The sequence below is a fragment of the Thalia democratica genome, chromosome 9 (assembly GCF_965202585.1).
Source record: "Thalia democratica chromosome 9, ktThaDemo2.hap1.1, whole genome shotgun sequence".
Classification (NCBI taxonomy): Eukaryota; Metazoa; Chordata; class Thaliacea; order Salpida; family Salpidae; genus Thalia; species Thalia democratica.
Window position 1 is genome coordinate 10,377,048 of NC_139173.1, and position 24,423 is coordinate 10,401,470.

Below are 24,423 nucleotides of genomic sequence, written 5' to 3' on the forward strand. Positions count from 1 at the left end.
TTTAAGGATGTTCGTTTTATCTTGCTGTGTTTTGTTTTCGTAGAAATAGGTTAGTTTAAAACATTATAAAAAAGTAAAAATAGTTTAAAGTTAAAAAATAAAAAGCAATGATATGTCAATATTTATTGATGACTAAAAATAGAAAGCAAAATTTGTTTATATTTATTTGAAATATTATATTGTATAATAAAAAAAATTATTAAATTGAAGAGTAACTAAAAAAAAGTTTCAGTTTCAGATATCGAATTTTAGGTGATTTTTTTTTTCACAGTATAAAAGCATAAACAACCAGGTTTTTTAATTAAACTTTCATATAATTTTGACAAACAGTTTCAGTTTTACAAAAATTAGCTGCTATTTAGTGAGTTTAAGCTTACTACTATAATTATTAACGTTTTTTATAGTAGCCTTTGTATTAAATTGATGAAAACAAATATTGTAAGCCAGTTTAAGTATTGCGATCAGAAATAAGTTTAATAAAGAACGTTATGGTAAACTTCTAATAATAAATCAATTAATTTTAATGCTTAATTTCAATAAAAATTCAATTAAACAACAACAAAATACATTTCTAGCACCTAATTACTTTTATAAACAAGTTTATTACAGTTTATTACTGTGATCATTGGTTAGCGTGAAAAATTTTGGTAAAAATGAAGCTAAGTACTTATATTGTTAATATTTTATATAAATGTTCATGAAACGTAAATAAAACGTTTGTTATGTTCAGCTTCTCATAGTAATTGAAAGTGCATTGTATAGTAAATAAAATCATCTTTGTTTGTCCATTCACAAAGCTAGTTTTAGTAAGAACAAGAGCAAACTGTAAAGTAATCAGTTTTACTTCATATAAACATTACTTAGCTTATTGAAAAAGCGATAAAGATCACAACAAAAATTTTTTTGATAAAGTTAACTAATATTTAAAATTATCATAAAGCTTTTACTAACAATTAAATAAGAGCAACTAAACCAGTTAAAAATATATACTTTTATATTTTTCTGCAGAAAATGGTTACCAAACTGACAATCTTTTTGACTTGTGCTTCTTTGGTTTGCAGCCTTTCGACAAATCAAAAAGTTCCTGACGCTGTAAACTATTATCCTAAAACTCCAGTATACTTCACTTGGAGGTAAAAATGACTTGTAGCAATTTGATTAGTAATTAAAAATAATCATTATTGACTTAAAATAAAGGCATGTAGCTTTATGTTAAAGATTTTAAAACAAAAACAGTTTAGTGTAACAAACTAAAGATGTTTTTAGTTAACAATTTTCTTACTACAACATAAAGACAAATTTTATTTCAATGATCAGTTTTTCAAGAACTTAGTTATATTTATAGTTTAAAGTTATATTATTGTGATTTGTTTTCCTATTAAATTTAAAGGAGTTGAAACAAATGAGTTTACGTAAAAATAAAAATGAATTAAATTAATAAAACAAAAGCAACTTTTACACCTTATATCAATATTAAAACGCGGCTTTTATTTGTAGCATAAACAAAAGTCGTTTATTTAAGAGAACAACTTTAAAAAGTAGTAAAGATGTAACAAAATACTTTAAGTGTATATTTGATTTTATAAATTCTGCGGACGCAAAACTATAGTCTTCATTTATTACGCTATTTTGTGCTTAATTTATTAATCATCATACTTTAAATATAGTTTTAGTTTTAGAAAACTACTATATTTAATTACAAGTATTTTAATTAAATTAGTATACTATTTGTTAGTTTAGTTTAAGTAAACTATTAATCCGCAAAGCAAGAGCTAAAACTTGAACAAAATTGTTTTATTTAGTCCTGCTATTTCACTCCTTGTGCTATGCTCTTAATTTTCATTATGTAATTTGTTTAAACTCAATTGACTAAGCCTAAAACATTTAAAGGATTTTCTTAATTAATAAACTTGTCTACTATTGGTCACATAAGTGTAAAATTAAGAAAGAACTGAAAAAAGAAAGTACTAATTATTACATTGTTCTTTAAAAAACTAATTTACAATAATCTTTCATTTTCCACAATTTTTAAATCTAATAAAACCCAAAAAACAAACCAGAGATTTTCTTGAGAAGAAGAAGTGCTCGATTACGAAAAGAGCGGGATCATTGCGGAAGATGCGGGTCGACAACGGGGCGCTGGCGGCTTGGGACATGGTGGAGCTGAGGTGCAGGAAATTGAAGGAGGTTTTCTACGCTGCCATGTGCCGCAACTCCTACTGCAACATCGCCAACTTCGGTATGAAGCGGCCCTTCGGCGTCGCCTTGTTCTCCAAACCCGTGTTCGCCAGCAGGAGGATAAGCGGGATGCGGCCCAGGAAGACCGTCTTCGTCCCAATTGCTTGTAGTTGTCAAGCAAGAGAAGTCCCGTTTTGATATGGAAAAACTTGTGAAGTTTTAATGTTTTTGATGTACACTCAATGCTTTAAATCTTTTAACTTCACTGTTACATTCTCGCCTTTTACTTATATTGTAGTATAACTGTAACTACAATTTTGTTTTTGTATTTCTTTAATTTTGTAAGCATAAACTTATGCTTTTCTAGGCTACTTAATAAGCGTAAAAAACATTTAGATATATCATATTCACACTTCAAGCTAAAAGTTATTAAAGATAAATACTTGTGTTTAGTCATAAGAAATAAAATATGAAGAATGTCTAGAAAAAATTCGAGCTTAATCTACCTTGAACTAAAATATTATCCTTTATTTTCGTTTAAGTACTTCAAAATTTAAGTTATAATAAAAAATAAAACGATTGCTTTTGTTTAGTATACGTTTAGCCAATATTGCCTTGATACTTTTACAGGGTTTGTGCGCACAACTTTTAAAATTTAGTCTGAAATTTCTTAGTTTAGACCAGGGGTCGGCAGGCAGTTGGTGCTCGCGGGCCAAATTTCAACTTTCCAAAATCTTCGCGGGCCGCAATTTTAGTTTTAGTGACATTAATAAAAAACTTATATTTTTATTCAGTTTATTACTTTTATTGACTTTTAGCTACACATAGAATACCTATTTAAATTATACATATTTACTGGATTAAAACTTTCATAGACTAATCTACTCAAGACTTTATAAACTATGTACTATCTTTAAAAATTAATAAGATAAACTTATTATATATTTTATTTTACTTACAACCTAACTCTCTACAAAAACCAAGCTTGAAAACCATCTATAAGTCAATTTTGTATTGTTTTTATATAGTAAACCACTTTTTCATACCATTAAAAATTTTAACTGTTGAAAATAGTTTTTGCGTTTTAAACAGTTTGCACTTTTTTAAAAATTCAGTAACTAACTAGTTAACTAAATAAATTTAATATCTATATGTTATGTAAAAAAATATAACAATTTTGTAAGATAATTAATGCTTGAATACTGTAATAAAATACTATATTAATAATTAATTAGTCTTTTACATGGTTGCTACTTTAAAAGCAAAATGTCTGAATTAAATAAAACCAGCATGAATTTATTAAAAGTTAAAAAAGCCAAAAACTTGCTTTGAAAAAACCAAAGCTTTAATACTTAACTAAAATATCATCATAAAAAAGTACAAAATAGTTAAAACAACAAGTAAAAATTATAGTTAATAAAGTTCACTAGAGTCATAAAAACTGTTCTGAGAGTTCAAAGATTTATTCAAAATTTTTGAAATAAAAATTTCACACGTACACTTAAATTTTCAATTTTTTTTATATAGGTTTAACCAAGTGTGAGTTTTTTAACTAGTTTGATTGTTTGGCAACCCTGTTTTAAATATAACTCACAAAATAAAGAAATAACGAAGTTTTTTTACAGTGAAATAAATATATACATCAAAAAAATATTATAATAAGTCAGCTTGAATGGACAATTAAGCTTCTTAAATACTGTTAGGAAAGTATAAAAAAAAATTCTACCAATAATGAGTGAAAAAATATTTTTTATTGATAATTGTAACAACTATTTTTTGCTTTCTCTGCAATGAAAATATTGCTTATAAAAACTGTAAACTAGAAATATAAAACTATTATAAGAATCACAAAACGTTAATAAGGAGTTGTTGCGAGAAACAAAAAATAAAAACAAATCGCTTAAGTCAGTTTTAACAAAGTACATGATTATCTTCAGTAGCTACATATTTACCAGAAAAGTTTTTCAAGGTAAGTTATAAAGTAGCAAAAGTAAATACTTAAAAGGAGACACCGTTTAGATTTGAAAACTTTTTTAAAGAACTTGTGTTGGTGGTAGTAAAAGTTTTTTTTAAATCTCTTTAGTGATAACAAAAAGCTTTTTAGTTTTAGGCAATTTCTGATAATTTAAAGTCAAATAAATCAAATTAGGACTTTCATCGATCTACTAAGATGAAAGCAACAACAAATGCTGCTTATCTGAGAATATTTATTTGAGGTGTTTTTACTAACTTAAGTATTATTTAAAAATTTAGTTTAAAAATGAGCATCTCTTTAAACTAGCGTACGTATAAATGAATTTAAAATACACAGAAAACTTCTAAAAAAATCAAAATGTGTCATAACCAAAATGAAATAAACAGTATTTTTTATTATTGTGTTATTTTAAATACTTTGTACACTCAAGTATAACATGTAGTGATAAAACATTTATAAGAGAAACTTAAGTATAAACTACATATCAAACAAAATACTTAAGTTGTAAAAAAATGACATTTTAGTTAGTTACTGTAAATGAAATAATGACTATGATAATTTTTGTATAAGATTTTACCTACATTTATTAAGAAGGTTAAGAAAATTATACTGCGAAATCATATGAATCTGATTACCTACAAGGGGTGTTAAAGATAAGAAAATAATTGGTCATTATACTTCAAATTACCATTATTACTTATTTTGTAAAAAAAAAATCTATTTTGTATATACATAACATATGTCAAACAAAAATACTTGTGCTATTTTTAATTCTGAGAAAGAATGTAAACAGGTTCAGGGTTGCTAAAGGTTTTTAGGAAATTTTTCCAGATTTTCTGAATTTCTTTCATGTTTTTAAAAGTGCAAGTTTTTTAGTCTATTTTTAGTATAAAATTAGTTTTAAAGTAAAAAAAAACTGTCTCAAATAGTATAGCAATATTAAAATATACTGTTAGGCGACTTTAAATTTGTTTTTTAATGAATAAAATTCTCAAGTTCCAGATTTGTTTAGCCTAAATTGTCAAGTTTCAAGTATTTTAAAAATTTAAGGTTTTTCGGCAACAATAATAAAAAGAATATTTCCAATTATAGCAGCTGCAAGACTTAAAACTTAGCATATATCATATTTAAAACCAAAACTGTGAAAATAACAAAACTTACATCATTGCCACTCTTCGAAGTTTATTTTGCCACTCTTCAAAGCAAAAAAAATCCTGCCTGCGTGATCAAAAAACTATCCTCACATTTTAGAATAATAAAACAATTTAAGTCAAAAACTAAAAAATGCTTAAATTGGCCTGGTATTTGAAAAGTTTATAAACTAGCCTGACTTAGTCGGACTGTTTGGCATTGTTAATTTGTTTATTTGCTTAAATTGAAACTGTTTTAGTTAATAATACACTGAATCAACAAGTTCATGATCCATAAATCTAGTTTGAATTAAATAGGTATATCCAAAAAAGAGCATCTGTGTATATTTTTTGCAATGCAAAGAAATTAGCTTAAGTTGCCAAAAAGTTTTGTTTGTAAAATAAAAATGTATAGTGAACAAAAACTAAATTAGTTACGTCATATTTATTTTTTAAATGTGTCTGTACACTCTTAGATACGGCATATAAAAACAATTATAATCGAAAATTGTTCTTAAATTGAACTTAATCTAACTTAAATAATGTTCTAAAATAGGTTTAAAAATGAATATCTCTGTGCATAGGAATTAACTTAAAGTGAACAGAAAACTTATACAACATTCAATATGTGTTAAAATCTAAATAAAATAAACCCTGTTTCTTTTTTAAATTTTATCTTTAATGTTTTTGTGAACACTTACATATAGTGATAAAATATCTTAGGTAAAAGTTACATATTAAACAAAATACACAAACTGTAAAGAAATAACTTTTTTTCTTAATTACTGTGCATTACTTTTGTACACAAGGGAAAACATTTGCATTTTGTTCAATTCCTTAATAGGTGTTATATAAATAACTTACTGAGTTTAAGTACTTTTAATAGTGTTTGTTCAGACCATAACTTGTTATTGTAAGAAGAAAGTTATTATAAAACTGAGAAAAAAAAACACAGCTCAAATGCTAATCTTTCTTTTTTATATTTTTAACCCAAAGCAGTGAAGCCTTTTAATTGTTTCAAAATGTTATACAGGGACTTCAAATGAAACTACAGCATTTTAATCATAAAATAATAAACTTAGAATATATTTTTGCTCAGCGGGCTACATTTACATGCTCGCGGGCGGCAGAATTTTCTTACGCGCATTTCATTCAAATAAAAACGTGCTCGCGGGCCGCAGTTTGCCGACCCCTGGTTTAAACCTATTTAATTTAGACTAACATTTTCCTAAAGTTGGTAACAATACCCTTTTGGCTATCAAGGTGTGTCAATTAGTAGGGCAGAAAATTAAATTAGTAAATAGCTAGCAATGGGGCAATATCTAGAAAATAAGGGTAGGTGTCAGAGAAGCACAGCGTCACTTTAGCACGGGGTTACACTTTAATTTAGAGTGACTTTTTAGCACGGAGTGACACTTTAGCACGGAGTGACTTTTTAGCACATAGTGACTTTTTAGCACGGAGTGACACTTTAGCACAGAGTGACTTTTTAGCACGGAGTGTCACTTTAGCACGGCGTCACTTTAGCACGGAGTGTCATTTTAGCACCGAGTGATATTTTTGCACGTCAAAATTTTAAATCTCTTAAAATGTATATTTAAACAATATTTAATTATCTAAAATCATTAACTTAACAAACAAACAATTGTGAAAATTAGTTCTAGCACTTTTAAAAATGTCGTCTTAAAAAAAAAATTATAAATAAAGTTTTTACTATGGGCTTGAAATGAAATAAGAAAGTTTTTAATCTTTATATTTCCAGCTTTTTATTTAAAGCTCACGCTTAAAGTTTAGTCTTATAAGAATTAGTTAAAGCATTTAAAAAAAGTTTTAATAATCTTAGAGATTGTATTTTTTGCTAGCTTTATTGAAAGATTTTTATGTCGAAAACTTTAAAGTAAAAGTATCAAATATTAATATCTTAAAGTAAATAGTAAAACAAGTTAGTAAAGTTTTTAAATTTACTTTTGTCTTAGTTTTAAGTAAAGCTTAAACTTGTAAGTCATTTAAAGCTTGTTAAATTTTAGTTTACATGTTGCATAGTTCGTTTTTAAATGTTTAAACAAAACAGTACCTAATAAAATTTAAGCAAAGAAAAAAAAATGCAAAATAAATTTTGTGCTAAAATGACACTCCATGCTAAAGTGTCACTCCGTGCTAAAGTGACGCCGTGCTCAAATGACACTCCGTGCTAAAATGAAACTCCGTGCTAAAGTGTCACTCCGTGCTAAAAAGTCACTCTGTGCTAAAGTGACACTCTGTGCTAAAGTGCCACTCCGTGCTAAATTTTCACACCGTGCTAAACTGTCACTCCGTGCTAAAGTATAACTCTGTGCTAAGGTGCTTTTCTAACCCGTTCTAATGTTACATACCGTACAACATATCGCACGACTTGATATTACATATCCTGAAAATTTTATAAATACATACTTTTAATAAGCTCTAGTTTCAACAAAAGTGTAATGTTTGTTTTTGTAAACTATCATGTACAGCAAGCTTTGTAAGAAAACTTTTAGCAAATACTATTGAAACCAGAAGAATATTTTCATAAACAACTCTTTAAAGAAGTATTATATCTTTGATTTAAAATTCTTGAGCTATTTATAGTTATTCTGGTCTTTTGAAAAAAAGTTTATTCAAATTAATACCAATGTCTAATGCGAATAAGCTAATAAAAGTATCGTTTACAAGTTAAATTGATCGTCAAACCTCGAAAATATCAAAATATGAAAACAGATATAAAATAAACAAACAAACCGTTAGTAAAATCAATTTAGTAACTTTGCACGCGATCTTTTATTTACTTGGTCAAAACATTGAAACTAAACTTATTTCAAAATAACTTTTTATTATGTTAAAGATTAAATTTAAAGACTTCAAAAACAAATTTCTAGTCTAAAAGGTTAAATCGCAGAAGAAAATTCTTAATTGATGGTTTTTATTTTTATTAATTTTAGCCGGTTAAAAAACTTAATTATATAGTTTGATAACATAAGTTTATGAACAAGTTTTTGTAACAATATTTAGTGACTATTCTACATCTAAAGTTATTTTTAAATAACAAAATAACTATTCAAACTAATTATTATATATGTTCTAAACATTTTAACTATGCATTTTTATTTAACTGTATATAGGAGTGAGCTAGCAAATAAGTTTACAAGTAATGTAATTGGAAATAAAATTTAACATTTTAAAAAGAACTTACTAAATATAAATTTCTAAAAAAACTAACCTAGTGAGAGATTTAGAAGCTTTAAATTTGAAACGATTGTCTGAAATGTTTATCAGCTTGTATATCATGTTACTTACATTCTAGCTTTTCTATAATAATATTAATATTGGTGTTTGTAATAGTTGTTTAATTATTTATTTATAATGTATTTTTTCCTTTTAATATAGTTAACGTAGTATATTATGATTTTAAGATTTAACTTTATAAACATTTAGTAGTACTGTATGTAAAAAAAACTTGTTAACTAAATACAAAAAAAATTAAGTTGTTCAAATAAAATAACTGCAACTACTGCGTCATACTTTTAAGCTAAAATTTGCGTAGATATATACAGTAACCTACCAACTAGTTACGCACTTTGAACACACCACAAAAGTGTGTACCCAATCGGTAGTGTGTACCAGGGGCGTAGTGTTGGGAGGGACGCTGGCGCATGCGTGCCACCCAAAAAAAAAGAAGTAAAAAAAAAATGCAATATCATTATCCTTTATTGTTTATTTCTTCTGCTTAATTTGGCTTTTTAACTATTTTTTTCTAGTGTTCGAAAAGTAAAACAAAATTTCGAATACCAATTAGTGACAAGTTAGGGAAATTACCCAGTATACTGATTCGGTGCTTAATTGCAAATGCGCACCGATTTTGATGAAAAACTCCATAAGGAAAAAAAATTATAACTTCATTAATTTCATAAGAATTTAGACTCAAACAGTACGCAACTAGTTAGTGCACCGCAGTAGTATAACCTTATGACAGATTTTTTAAAAGGAAAAATGCTAACATTTTGTTAACAAACCATAAAGCTAAACCTGTTTTGTTGTGATAATGATTCAAGAATAAACAAATTGTTGTAAAAATAGCAATAATAAATTGCTAATAAATAAAAATAAATTGATAATAAGATTAAAAATTATTAACAACAAAATTTAAAAGAAAAATAACAAAAAACAGAAAAAAAAATTAAAACAAATTTTAAACACACAGTTCATACTGTGATTACAGTTTTAATCTCACTATACAAAAAGTATTGTTTAAATTCTTTTAACTTAAAATTTTTATTAAAAGTAGTTTCTTTTTTTATTAAGATAACAAACAAATCAAACTTTGTTATTCTATCAGCCATAAAGTTTAAAAATTAAGCAATTTTTGTAGCAAGTTAAATTAGAATTTCTTTAGACACATCATGAATAAATTTATAGCAACTTGTAAAACAGAATTTTCACAATCAATTTTTAGTCTAAAAGACATAACTGATTAATTTTAAATTAAGATTTATTTAGTTTTAAACCAAATTTAAAATGATATTTAAAAAAAATTCTTTCTACCAACTGTTTGTAGTATTTAAAAATGCTATTCCCTTAGAAAAACTTATTTTAAGATAAAAGAAAAGTTCTATTTCTTTTGAACTTTAAAAGCATTGAAAAAGTTGACCTTAAAAATTTATCTTTTAAACATTTTATTTTGTATCAGAAACATTTAGTAAAATCTTTCCACACACTCAGGATAACTAAGAATTTATGAAGTTTTGGAAAACTTTAGTTTGACTCAGTAAAAATCAGGATAATAATGTTTTAAGACATAGAATGTTTTAAGTGCTTTTAAGCTCAGGCTGACTAAGGATAAATTTGTTTTTTTTTTTAACTCAGGATAGATTTAGTGGTTTTAAAAGCTTTGTTATAAACCTTAGTTTCTTTTAGTTTAAAAACAATAAAACATTTTTTTTAAAGAATTTAAAATGCTTATGATGACATATGACATTTTAAAACTAACTCAGGACAGTTATTTTTTTTCAAATTAGAATCCGGCCAGATCCGGATATTAGACAAAAATGGCTATATCCGGCCGGATCCGGATAGTGAGTCCGGACTCCGGTACATCACTAGTATAAACTAGCCTGAGTCAGAATGAGGTTTTTAAAAACTGAAAAAAAAGAACTTTAATCTAATAATAAGTAGAACAGCTAGCCACAAGGTTTACAAATTTAGGTGTTATTTACAATTAAAAATCTGAAATCAAGTTTTTGATCAAAATACACTAGAAAATTACAAAATATTGAAAACTGGATCAGCTTAAACCCATTCAAAATCTAAAAGAAAACTAGCCTGAGTTTTTATAAAAAACTAAACTAGCCTGAGGTAGTCCAAGGTTTTCTAAAATTCCCAAAAATTTTCAAACTAACAGGGTTGCCACTGTTTACGTCATTAAAACTATCTAGAGTGAGTATAAAGAAGCCTGAGTCAGAATGAGGTTTTTGAAAACTGAAAAAAATTACTTTAATCTAATAATCAGTAGAACACCTAGCAAAGGTTGAAAATTTGGTAGTAAAGTTGTGGACTGATTGTGGTACACTTAACATATTAGTACTACCCATCATATTAAAATCCTACCTTATTTAAATAATATCTAAAAAATACTAAATTCTAACTGAGACTACTTTCTATAATCAGACACGACAGTTTTGAGTGATGAATCTTTTATATAAAACACAACAAGAAATACCAGCATATACAAAATTATTAATTACTTTGGTAACACTTTAAAAACTGGAAGCTCTTAAATCTATATCAAAAGACTTAAAACAAAAAACTAAAAACTAAATAAAACTTCTAGTAAACAGGAAACTGTAAAATTTTCAAAAAACTATTAAACTATAAACCTGGCTTAAATATTTAAATAATTAAACACCAGTTGAAATACTCACTTTTAAAACAAAACACTACTTACAATAACCATTCACAAAAAGTTCAAGATATTTTGTTACATCAAGCTGCACACTAAACTAACTAACTGCTTACATATAAACTGCCTGTCATGTTCTGATGTTTTATTGCATCAGTATTTAGTTTGAAACATTTCGTCATATGATTCTCATTGGCTCTTACATTCAACCGTATTAACTCTAAAAATTCTCTGAGCTCAACTTTAAACAATAAATAATGCAAGTATTCACTCCAAAGTTTTAAATTTTACAACATATGTAAAATGTTGCATTTCTGAAATGTTTATTTCATAGTTTAAATGTAAACAAATGTAAATTAGTCACGCGTACAAAATGAGCCAATCACGGTAGGTGTTTAGTTTTAATTGACGAAAATGACTCTTATTAATTTACACAGGGTTTTATTTTGAAAAAATACTTTTCAGTATGCTCTTTTTTACTAACTAGATCCGGGTCCGGCCGGATCTCTGTTAGGATCTTGCCGGACCCGGATCCGGCCGGATCTCTGTTAGGATCTTGCCGGACCCGGATCCGGACTTTTTTTTCAAATTAGAATCCGGCCGGAACCGGATCCGGACTTTTTTTTTTAAATTAGAATCCGGCCGGATCCGGACCCGGACTTTTTTTTCAAATTAGAATCCGGCCGGATCCGGATATCAGACAAAAATGACATTATCCGGCCGGACCCGGACCCGGATAGTGAGTCCGGTACGTCACTAATTAAAACAACGTTATAGCATTTCTACTCTTATAAACTTTAATGTCGACGTAATCAGATTTTAGTTTTAGAGAACAAATTATATTTAATGTTTACTTTTTCGGAGTAATAAAGAATATCATAACGCTTAATTGTTTATTAGACTTTTAACATTTAAAAGTTAAACTTGTTTATTGTTGATCTACTGTAACAAAGCTCTCTTAAAGTTTTAGGCGGGAATGATGTTATATGGTTGTCATCAGTATTACCAACAATTTTCATTTTTATCTCATCACTACCTAAAAAAAATTTAATAATAAAGTTTTGTTGTTTTTACTTAGAAAAAGATATTTTTTTATAGATACAAAATGACTTCGGTAATAACTGCAATTTATGTTTTGAAAATATAGAAGTTTTTTTAAAGTTTATTTTGGTTCTTGTACAGCTTTATAGTAATTATTAGTAATGAAAAAATAAACCCATATCATTAAATACAAACATATGTATAATTTATAGTATAGCACAAAAGTTATTGATGAATATTTATAAATACTGTAACTAATAAAAAACAACATAAAACGTGTAATTAACTTCTTATTTTAACTACACTTTTTAACTATATTATATTTTCGAACAACTAAAGTTTTTTTTTCAAATAATGTGTTAGCTAATTTAGTAGTTTCCCGTTTCACCGCTGAACAGATTTTAAAACTAAAAAAACTTAATAAAACTAAAATAAATTACAAAAAATAATATACAAGCAATAAACTAAAAAGAAATGTGTTAAATGACCTTTAAACACATTGAAATGTTTTTAAGTTAGTGCACGAAATCAATTATTGATATTTCGTCATTTTACAAGACCTTTCTGCTTGAGAAAGAGCTCAAATCTTATAATGGAATACTGATTATATACTCGGCTTAAATATATTTATAAAAATATCAATTCAAATCGATTAAACATATATAAATGATCTATTCGTTACTTTAGCAGTTACCGGTTTCACGGTTGAGCGCAACTTTATAAAGCAAAGCAAAAAAAAAGACAAATTTACAAAAATTAATATTATTGCAATCAACTACAAAAATTCATTCTACTGAAGAACTATTTTTAACATTACCTCGAAAAATTCTATTGTGTATTAAAACTATTTGATGGTCGTTTAAGCATATACTTTTTCAGTACCTTGTATTGATATTAAGTTTTGTATAGTTTTATCTCAATCGTTTATTACAGCTTTGTTTTTTGAAAATTCATTCAAACATGAAACTACTAAACAACTAATATTTTTTATTCTTCTTATCTTCACTTGAATTGGTTTCTCTGCTAAATATGTTTTAGCCAAGCATATAACTAAAATTTTACTTATAAGATTATAAGTCTTATTTTTTAGATCATATTTATAGAATTGACATTTTATAACTTTGTTACTGTAGCTTTAAACCAACCACAATCATTTGTGACAAATTTAACGTCTTTTATGAACAAATCATCGGGAAAATCAGCTCTTCTTATTGGTAGTTGACCTGGCATCATCTTCTTGTACTTGTCTGATTGGCAGTTGAACCTCAACCAGCTTGAGTGGTAGCTTAAATCAAAAAAGTTAAGTCTTCAGCATTTTATACAAAGCCATTAACTTAAAACATTTTTGATATCTAACATTTTACTCTACAAGTCAAATGCGATTTAATTTTTTATATAATTACACATACTAATTACTTATTAAAAGTAATGGTCAAATGAATTATGATTGGCAAAAACAATAGTTTTACTTGTTAGTTATTTTTCAGTTAGATTTTAGAAAAAGATTTTAAGTTTATACGATAATACAACTTACAGATAACTAATTGTATTCGATATTAGTAAATGACTATTTACGGTTTCTAAAACTTAAAATGTTGACAGCTTACTTGCTCTTATGCCCATCAGCCCATCTTACACGAAGTATTTTTTCACACTCACTTATTTCAACTCCTTCTACTACATTCTTTACTTGTGATGACTCGTTCACTTTATTACCTGCTTGTTCTGAAAAATTAAGTTTTACGTTACAATGTATAAATAAAAAACTAAAAGATTGTTTTCGACGACAACTATAAACTAAACTTTTTATAAACATAAACTTCGTTTAAAACTTGCCGCAAAAAAACTGTTTGTATTAGTTATTTTTAAATTTTGTTTGTTATCACTGTACAACTCTTTTTCTAAATCATTATAAATGAAAGATATCTAGAACAATAAAAAGCAAAATTGATCAAACGTAGAAGTTGAAAGTTTAACTAATTCTTTAATTACAATTTTGAAAAACTCTTATAGCATTTAGTTATAACAATTTTCTCAACTTTTAATGTTTTTGTCTCAGTTATGTGTAAAATAAATAAACTTACTCAAGCTAGCTGCACTTCTTTTCTGTAGTTTAGTCAGAACTTTCGCTGAATTTGAAATTTTGTGAAACGGGTTGCTTAACTTCATCATCTTATTTATTATACTAAAAATGCTTGTAGGGTTTTCTATTTGAATAAATTTTATTTTGTTACAAGCTTTAAGAATTTAATAAGTTCCCTATTTAAGTATACAGTATATTATAAAACATTTAATCTTACCTGATGTTTCTTTTAAGTAAGTTCAATAAGCACTTAAATTACAACAGCTGTTAACTTATCATTAAAAGATAAATTTAGATTAGTAAAAAATATTTTCTGATCTTAAACCAGAAAAATAAATAAATTATAAAACTTCTTTTGAATTAAACTGTTAAATATTGTTGTTTTTAAAAAGCATCTGTTACAATTTTTTATTAAAAAATATTATATCTTTAAGCCTTACAAAAAACAACATAAAATATTACATATTTTGCAGTTCTAACATTTTTTAGTTAGACGTTTTCATCAAGAAAAGTTATAAAATTGCTTACAAGAAATAAAAACAAAATATATTATTATTTTTGATTTCAGCTAAACTCAACTAAGACTGACTTTTTGTAATGTAAAAATTAATATAATCAAAAAATACGTAGTTCACAAATCTGTATAGATCTATTTGAAAAAAAGTAAACTAATTTTGAAACTTTATTCAATTTACTTATGATAGTAATTACAGAATTAAGAATGTTAAAACCTTATTTTATATTAAAAACTATTGTTCATACAATCTAAGATCTAACTCATTACAAAACAAATAGAAACATTTTTGTTAAGTACGACTTCAATTGAGATCATTTAAACAAAAACTTATGCATTTGGAAGATACTCATGTAGAATAAAAACTTGTCTTTAAAAAAAAGCTTGTTTTAAAACTTTTTCTTCGTACGTGCGATAAAAAGATAGACTTTGAACATTCGTTACGCATGAGTAGTTATATTAATGCATTAATACTTTATTTCCACATGTTCCAAAGTGTTTAAAAGTAATTCTAAGTAGCTTGTAAACTGTAAGGTTCGTTTTTAAATAAAACAAAACAGAATAATAATAAAACCTTATATTTATATCAATCGTTTTGCTCAGTAAAAAAGATTGTAAAACACTGAAAATCTAAATTAATTAGTTAGTTTTAATTGAAGTTTTATTTCACGTGTCTGTTTATACTTTAATATTTTAAAAGTTGACATAGTAAATTAAGTTAAATCAAGTTTTAAGGTGGTATGAACAATTTATTTACTAATCCTATACTAAAAAATATTAAGCACGACTAACTACAATGATGCTTAAAATTTGTTTTGTTCAAGTATAAATCTACACGTACAATCAACTAATTGTTATAATTACTTATGACCTTGTATTGCCTTAAGCTGTACGCCTTTTGGAAATATCAATACAACCTACATAACTACTTTCAAGTTTTGCTTTGCAATCATATCTTATCTACTTTTGTTACTTTCTCTTGTTCTATAGCTATGGTTCAAAAAAAAAATACTACTGATGTTTTATACTATTTTATTTTTAAACAATAATTTTTTTTGACGAAAAGCGAGTAAAATAGGATAAAAGTTTAAGTATATATGAAAAATTAGTAAATAATTACTCCTTCGTTCATTGTTTAAAAGTTATCTAATTACTTTAAACTTTATAATTTGTTTTCAAAAACTTAATGTACTTTCAGACCATTATTACTGCTATACATATTAAACAAAATTTGTAAAACCACGTATAAATATTTCTAACATACATGTGTAGTGTGCTGTGCAGTGCATACCATGTAAAATGTAAATATGATAAGATCTTATGTAATTAAGACAATCCAGTAAAATATTATAACTTTCCTATAAGAGTTCAAAGATACAACACATAATTAAAGTTTGAAAAAAAAAATCAAAATTTTTGTAACTAACTTTAGTTAAAAAATATTTCAAAAAGCTACCTTAATTATATTTAAATTTAAAGAACAATAAGGAAAGTTCTAGTCTCTAATTTTTATATCAGCCTTTGTTTAGCATATTACTTTTAGGGGTAGCTGTCAAATTTTCACGAGCGTACAAAATTCCACGAGGGGACTAATATGCACGATATCACAAAATTGCACGAACACTTATTTTCACGAGGGAATTAAATTGCACGAAGATACTTTAGCATAAAGGGTCACTTTTGCACGAAGACACTATTGCACAAAGACGTTTTTGCACGGGTTATTTTTTTTTGTAACCACTGTTACCCCTAACCCTTACTCTCAAACGGTAACTTTTTATTCTTTATAATAATTTTTATCAGCTTTTTTTATTTTTTATTTTACTATCACTGTTACCCCAACCCTTACCCTCGGTCAGTAACTTTTTTTTCTAAATTTTTACTGTCATGCAAAAATGTAACTCGTGCAAAATCGTCTTCTTGCAATTTTATTCTCGTACAATTTAGTCCACACATGCAATTTAGTAACCTCTTGCAATTTTGTTTTCGTGCAATATAGACCCGTTCCTTAATTTTTGAGTTGAACGTTAGAAGATTTAAACCTATACACATATACAAAGAATAAATATATATGTTAGTAAAATTTGATAAAACTTAATAATTACATTAAAAGCCTTAAAGAAGACTCTAAAAAAATTAAACTTTTTATTATAGAATCTTATTGACAAAAACGACAGGTTTTATTTTATCCAACATTAACTGTTTTTTTTTTGCTTTCACTGTAAGAGAAAATTGATTAAACCTAAAAAAGGTTTTTTACTCAAGTTTTTTATACGTCTGTAAATGATGCTTAAAACAGTTACTAAAATATTTTTTTAAATGGAAACTAATTTCTGTATAATTTCTTTAAAAAAATAAGTTAAATTAGTTTTTTCAGAAACGTTTCAATCGTAAAAAAATTATTGTTTCTTTGAAAACATGAAGTTTGGTTATTGAACGACAAAAAATCGCTAAAAAGTTTGGTCCAAGGACCTGGTGTACGACAACCGTTTGGTTATTAAGTCCATACACCATGGATAAAGTTTTATGTATCAAGAAACTAGAATAAATTAACTTTTAAATACTTTAAAAGAACATAAAGCAACTTAAAATTAAAATCTAGGAATGTAAAACTAAAACTTGAATCTACAAATAGTACTTTTTGTTTTTTTGACTTTATGGAATATAAAAAACAAAGGATTTTAAGTAATGTGAAAAATAATTTTTTTTTAATACAGTTTTTAAATTTTAAAATACTATTTTGATTTTATTGTACATATTCTCATATGATAAATTTTTAAAAATTGTATAGACATATTTCTAGAAAATAAAAATTGATACGTTCAAAAGTATCATTATTGCAAATGTTATCATTTGCAATACGAAGCTCAAAACTGTCACCCGTGTCTAAGTACAATTTTAATATAGTTTCATTTTCTACGGATCGTTAACATTTAGTTAAAAATCTTAAGAGTTTTTTGTTTAGTAAGTAGTTTTATTATTAAATAAATAACTAAGTTACATTTTTGTTTAAAAATAAGTTTACAACTTATAACAGTTTACAAAATAAAATGTTTTAACAAATAGCTATTATTGTTGAGTTTATTAATAATTTTTTTTGTATGTTTATATACCTCTTATTTCATCTTTAATTATTATATAATTTTTTATCTTTTAACTGTTTTTTAACCAATTTAATTGGTTTTTAGCATTTTAAAAGATATTTAAAACTATTTTGAGTATAGTTTTTAAAACATATGTTTTTGTACTAGTGCACTTTGGTTTTCGCTTATTTTATTTGGAATAAAAAATAGTCATTTAATTTAAACATTCTTATATTCGAAAAAAAGTTTTAAGTTTTACTGCAGTTTTTTTTGGTAATCATTTAGTAAATATTTAAATTGCTGCAAATTTTTTTAAGGAGTTAGACTTTAGAGTGTTAGACAACTGAAACTGTTCATAAATACTCATAAAAAGTATTTGATTAAAAAAAAAATATGTACACAAGTACTTTTGCTTGTTTTTAAAATAACTAACTTTGTAGATTAGTAGTTTAATGACATTACTAAACTTTATCAGTGTACAAAAAGAAAAGTTTTTTAATGTTCGTGAAATTTTATTTAAGCTATGCCTTTTTTTATAACTTATTGCTACAACTTTCGTTTTATTTATAATTAGATGATTAGTTTTTCTACACTAAATAACTTATCATTGGTAATTTATTCTTTAGCAGAAATTGCTTAATGTAGTTGTTTTATATACGTATACTTATATATAAATATATATTACTATATACGAAGATTATAAACACAAATTGTATTTGCGTAACGTATCTTGTTAAGAGAAAAACAACTATATTTGCTACAATTACCGCCATAAGGTTTTGTTCACATAGTATGTTTTAAAAAACGTACATAAAGTCTTAAATTTGATGCAACTTTTTTTTCTCCATATATATTTTTTAGTTGTGAACAATATTACATCTAGTATTTAGTTTTTTTTTATGTACTAGTTTTTTGACATACTTATTTTGTTACTTTTGTATTTTACGTCAAAAAAGTAATATATTCATTTTTTTGATTTCCATAAAGTATTATCAAAAAAATAGAATGTTTTTTGAAAAACATTTCCTGAGTATAGAAAATTTATTAGAATAATTTTAGGTTTGCTAAAAGAGTTTTTATTAAATTTTCTTAGTTTTTATGTTAAGTTTTTACATTATAAATTTTAATATTTCAAAATTAAAAAATAGCTACGAAGCTAAGATAGCAACTTGATAAAAAACGTACCACATTATTATCAACAAATTGAATGTACAATACAACATAAATATCTAACAAAGTTTATAATGTAAATTATCATTAAGGAAACTTAAAACTGTTTGAAACTCAGCTAAAACTAAACATGCATTTAATAAAACTTTTGTTGTTTGTCTGCCTCATAAAACTTGGTATGAGTAGCAAGTTAATAGAAAAAGCGGAAATCGCTTTCACGTGCGATGAAATTGAACAACAGGAAAGTAATTTTGACACCAAGTACTGTTAGTTTGCTGGTTTTGTAATTTTTTAGCTCATTAATGCAGTGGCCTCACGGTGTGCACCTGGTTTGTATATAGAAATTGTTTTAATCTGCACATAAAATTTAACACATAATCATAAAAATATCAGGATTAAAATCGTATTTTAATTGACGTTTGTTTTATTAACGATTCTTAACACGTTTTTTAAACTAGATTAAACTCAAAACATTTTTTTTTCTTTCCACTAATCTATTGTGTTAAGCTTTTTAAAAGGTTGAAGACCACTGCATTAATGATTTCATGTTTGTCAAAAAAAAAATCACAGAAAAGTATCCTCAAATAACACTTATTCACACTGCTTTTATACATCAAACTAAACTAACATTATCAGACAAGTACGAGTTCAGACTGACGCCGAATAGAGGAAGTTACTGGGCAGCGAGGGAGCAGTGTCTTGAGATGGGAGGAGACTTGTTGCAGGAAAGATTCGGCCCAGAAGGAAAAGATCAGTTCGAGTGAGAAAACTATTCTTGTATTCTATTAAAAGTTGTAAAATTTCTTCTTAAAGTTTTAGGCTGCTGCATTTAAAACTTTACTTTTGAGTTTGATAATAAAATGGAAAAATTCTTAAAAACTATAGAAATATTTACTTTTTTCAAGTACTCTTTTGTGAGGAAAAAATCGATATTACAAGTTTCCTGTTCCGCTTTTATTATAATTTTATTTTAACACATTCACTTTATTTATTTGAAAAATTGTTTAGCTTCACTAGCTTCGATTTACTAGTCTTTTAAATAGTTTAGTTCTTTTTTATTTAAAAGAATTTTTATTTGAAATTAAAATCGAAACATAATCATTTTAAATCAAAAAGCTTTTTGTTGTGTACATTAACGTTTAAAAAAAAACGAGAATAATTTTTTTACACTTTAAAAAGATTAGTACCTAATTAACTTATATCACTTATGTACATACATGATACAGTTTCTATTAAAGTTGACAGTTCTACATAAAAATAAAAACAACTGACACAAACAACGTTTTACCAGCGAGATCAAAGCAACTATAAATTCCGGAGGAGGAGCTTTATACTACTGGATGGGAGCAGACGACATGGGCAAAGAGGGGAGGTTCAGGTTCATCAATGGGAAGGAGATGGTGGCAGGGGAGGACACGGTGTTCCAGTGGCAGAGTGCGCAGTACCAGGACACTGACGGCACTCTGGACTGCGTGTACGTGTACGGACCTACTTTCGAGATGGTGTACGCGACTTGCACTACCGAGCTGTACGGAGTTTGCGAGATAAAAACTCACCAGAACTGCATCGCTTGATTGTCTTGTGATTTTGTATGGAAATAAATGTAAATTTATGATTTGTTTTGTTCATTATAAACTATCTAAATGCTTATCATGTAAAAAGGCAGGCTTTTTGCATACAAAAGTATACGACAAAAAGTTTTCTTAAGAAAGTATAGTTGTACTATTTCTCTAAAGCATAACTCATTCTTCAAAGCATTAAGTTTTAACTGAATTTATACTTTGGCTTATTCTCTATACTGATGAAAGCTTTTTTTCAAGAGTTTAAATTCTTAGAAATAAACTTCCACTATTCAAATTATACATACTTAATTTAATTTTTTATATTACGCATATAGATGATACGGGTAGCTGTAAAATTTGCACGAGCGTACAAATTGTATGAGTGCAAAAACTTGCACGAAGATACTTTTGCACAAAGGGTCACTTTTGCACGAAAACACTTTTTCACAAGCAGACAATTTTGCACAGGTTAATTTTTTTTTTTTGATTTTTTTATTAGTTTTAATTTAGTTTTTGTTTTTACTATCACTTATACCCCTAACCCTTACCCTCGGTCGGTAGCTTTTTTTTTTTTAAATTAAATTCTTGTTTTGATTTATTTTATATTTCTTTTCTGTATTTTTTACTATCGTGCAAAATTGACATTTGGTGCAAAATCGTCTTCGTGCAATTTTGTTCCCTCGTGCAATTTTGTGCACTCGTGCAACTTTGTTCTCTTGCAATTTAGTCCCCTCGTGCAATTTTGTCTTCGTGCAATTTAGACCCATTCCAAGATGATGCAGCTTTTTGTTAAAGTTTACAAGTCCTATAAAAATTAATACTATAAATATAGTATAAATAAATTTTTTCAACTACAAATATACTTTCTTTAGAGTTAAAATTTCTTTATATGCTCTTGTTAACTTTTGATACAGGTTCTTTGAACTTTAGATTGTTTTTTTTTAAATATAGATTATTATAGAAGCTTATATCTAATCAAGTACTGTTATTTATGTCTTTCCAATTAAAAAATCTTTGGCATATGAACCAAAAACTAGTTAAACAGATAGTAAAAATATATAATAATAAATTAAGATTTTACAAATAATTTATCAGCGTTTATAAGACTTATTCGGTTGTTCACTGAAACAGTCACCAAAGCTATAATAATTTTTGACCTTAAATTTGTTTTTACAACTAAACTAAATTAAACGAACAAATAGTAATTTACTACATAACAAAGTCTTTAAAATAATTTTCAAGTCATCAAGTTAAGGTCGAAATTTACAAATTATTATGACTAATCAGTGCAATTTAACAAAAAAAGGCGTAATTTTTAACGTTTAAGAGTTTGTTTTTCAATAACAATTTTTTAGTGTTTATGTAAAGTTGTACTGTTTTTAGTATTTAAAAAATAATCATGGTCTTTGTTTTTTAAAGACTAATCAAAAGCTACCAGCCTACTTTAACCAATATTTGTACGGTTAATTACTCTGTAATGTATTAGACATCAATTAAGTTGTTCAATATTGTACAAAAACAATCTATTTTTAATATTAAGCCTGACTAAGTTTATTATAGTTTAAAAAGAGCCATAGCTTAGAAAATTGCTGTAAATTCCCATAAAAAATTCCAATTTTATAACACTTAATAACTTTTTTAGAGATTTACTGATTTTTAAACAGAAAATACCGTATTTCAAAACAAATAAACAGTTAATTTTGTTTTAAAAACTGAAATTAAGTGTTTTTTATAATCTAAACGAAAAAATAACTCAGTTCAAAAAAAAATTTATTGGGCTAACAGTTAGAAAATACATATAACATATGCTTGTTTAGTTTTGTTAAACCGGTTTTTTAATGCCCTTAAAAAAGTTCTTTAAATTAGTGATTATTTAGCTTTGTGCACTAATTACGTAAACAGTATTTTGTACATATCCAACTAATACCTTTTATTTAGCTTATTGTTGCTAAATGAACGATCTGTAATTTCTTTAATCAACATTAACTTAATTTTAGTTTTTTAGGTTTATGTTACTAAAACTTAATTTTAATTTCTAGTTTTTACCATTTTTTAAAGTAAAGTTTATAAAAGTCGATAAAAAACCAGTTTAGGCTCAGAGTTTGGTCTAAGATTTTTTGTATGAAAAAAAAGCTTTTGGTCATCGAGCATAATAACAACTTCTTACTTTATCTACATTGTGTTATAAAACAAAGAAAAAAGTTTTGTTTAACATTAAAAACTTGCACTTAATGTATAAGGAAAAACATACATTTATTAAAGAAAAAAAAATATATGACATTAAACTAGAATAACTTAAAAGGAAAAATAATGGTATTTAAGTTATAGAAAAACATATTACAGTACTTATTCACTTATCCGGACAGTTTCGTTCAGAAGAAAATTCAAAAAAAATTTGAATATTAAGCACTAACATTTTTGTACGATACAAATATTTAAGCTTTCTTACTATAAGAAAATTTTAATTGATTTTAAAATTCCGTAAGTTTTCTGCTGTAAAACGTGAAAAAGCTATTAACCGTACGTTTATTTTTTCTTATTTTAGCAAAACTTACAATAAAAACTAGTTTGTTAGAAGTGATATGTTTCCCTTAAATTGACTATTAACTTAGGCAAAGTTTTTTTTTATGTCTGTTTTTTTTTGTTTAAAAAGTTTTTTTTTTCTTTTTGAGAGATAGGTTTACAATATTTTTTGTTTTTAAACAAAATTTAAATTTTTGTTCTCCCTCAAACATAAACTAATCTTTTTTTTAATTAATAGTAAGGGCAGGTGGAATTAAAAGTAATGAATTTTACTTGCTTGACCCTCAAAAAACGTATATCGTTGCAGAGGGTTAGTAAATCATCAGATATTTTTCTACCTTCGAAAAAATAAATTATTTAACCTAAAATTTTTCTTTTATTATATATTACTCAAAATTACTATGTATTTGTTATTACCATAACACTTTTATCATGCATTGCATGATATGCAGCAGTTATATTATTATATTAAAAAATATTTTTTGTACTTATCCGGAATTTTGGATATCCGGACATGTTTACAGAAAAATCTTGCCCAACGTGCCCAAATAAATGAATAAGCACTGTAGTAGTAAGAAAATTAAACTTAGCTTTATTGACTCATTTCATGTTGTATATATAACTATAAGCATATACTTTCACATGAATTCGACTATAGCAAGATAGACTAAGTTAAAACTTAAAAGTAAAATTTTTCTTTAATTTTTTGTTATTTTAGGTTAAGAGAATTATATTTTTTAAGTATTTATACATAATAATTTTGATTAGTACATAGTACAAATATTATACACAATGTTATGAACTACTTAGTCTTGAATTTTTTCAAATACAATTTTGTAACTCAACTGCAGCGCAGCTATTTATTTACATCTGCTAATCAGTTAGTACACCTAGGCTAAGATAAACTTTATTTAAGTGCTTTTTAATATTACATTTTATACTGCTTAACAATGTTTTCTGCAACCAGACAAAACTTGTTGACAGTTTTAGAAAACACGAGTTTAACCGAGCCTTAACTTATTATACCATATGTATTTTAGATTTTTAATTTTTGAGAAATAATTAATGCTACCTAAAATTTTGTCTTTTGTTGCAAGTAATTTTGTACATCATATTTTTAGACAACAATAAAGCTTTTATTGCATCTTTTTAAACCCCTTTACTTACATTAACAAAAATTTATAACATAAAGTAATAACAGTAATTTTGCTTTCTACTTAAAAACTATTTTTTAAACTCTTTTAAGTACTAAT

General features: G+C 26.0%; 1 protein-coding gene across 1 annotated transcript; it reads right to left on the minus strand.

The window, feature by feature from the left end:
* Positions 1–246: 246 nt before the first annotated feature.
* LOC145844159 (uncharacterized) lies at positions 247–14,437 on the minus strand. The gene is made up of 6 exons (XM_082951525.1): positions 14,320–14,437; positions 13,843–13,960; positions 13,381–13,520; positions 12,119–12,230; positions 991–1,090; positions 247–823 (listed from the first exon to the last, which is right to left on the minus strand). The coding sequence occupies exons 1-6, from the start codon at positions 14,405–14,407 to the stop codon at positions 668–670; spliced, it is 714 nt and encodes a 237-aa protein (XP_082807651.1). The 5' UTR covers positions 14,408–14,437; the 3' UTR covers positions 247–667.
* Positions 14,438–24,423: the final 9,986 nt, after the last annotated feature.

Excerpts from the sequence above, each read along its gene's own strand:
- LOC145844159 (XM_082951525.1), bottom strand. The coding sequence starts at position 14,407 with ATGATGAAGTTAAGCAACCCGTTTCACAAAATTTCAAATTCAGCGAAA. Across the intron at positions 13,521-13,842 it reads GCTGATGGGCATAAGAGCAA|CTACCACTCAAGCTGGTTGA; the intron begins GTAAGCTGTCAA and ends TTTTGATTTAAG. Across the intron at positions 12,231-13,380 it reads ATTTGTCACAAATGATTGTG|GTAGTGATGAGATAAAAATG; the intron begins GTTGGTTTAAAG and ends AATTTTTTTTAG.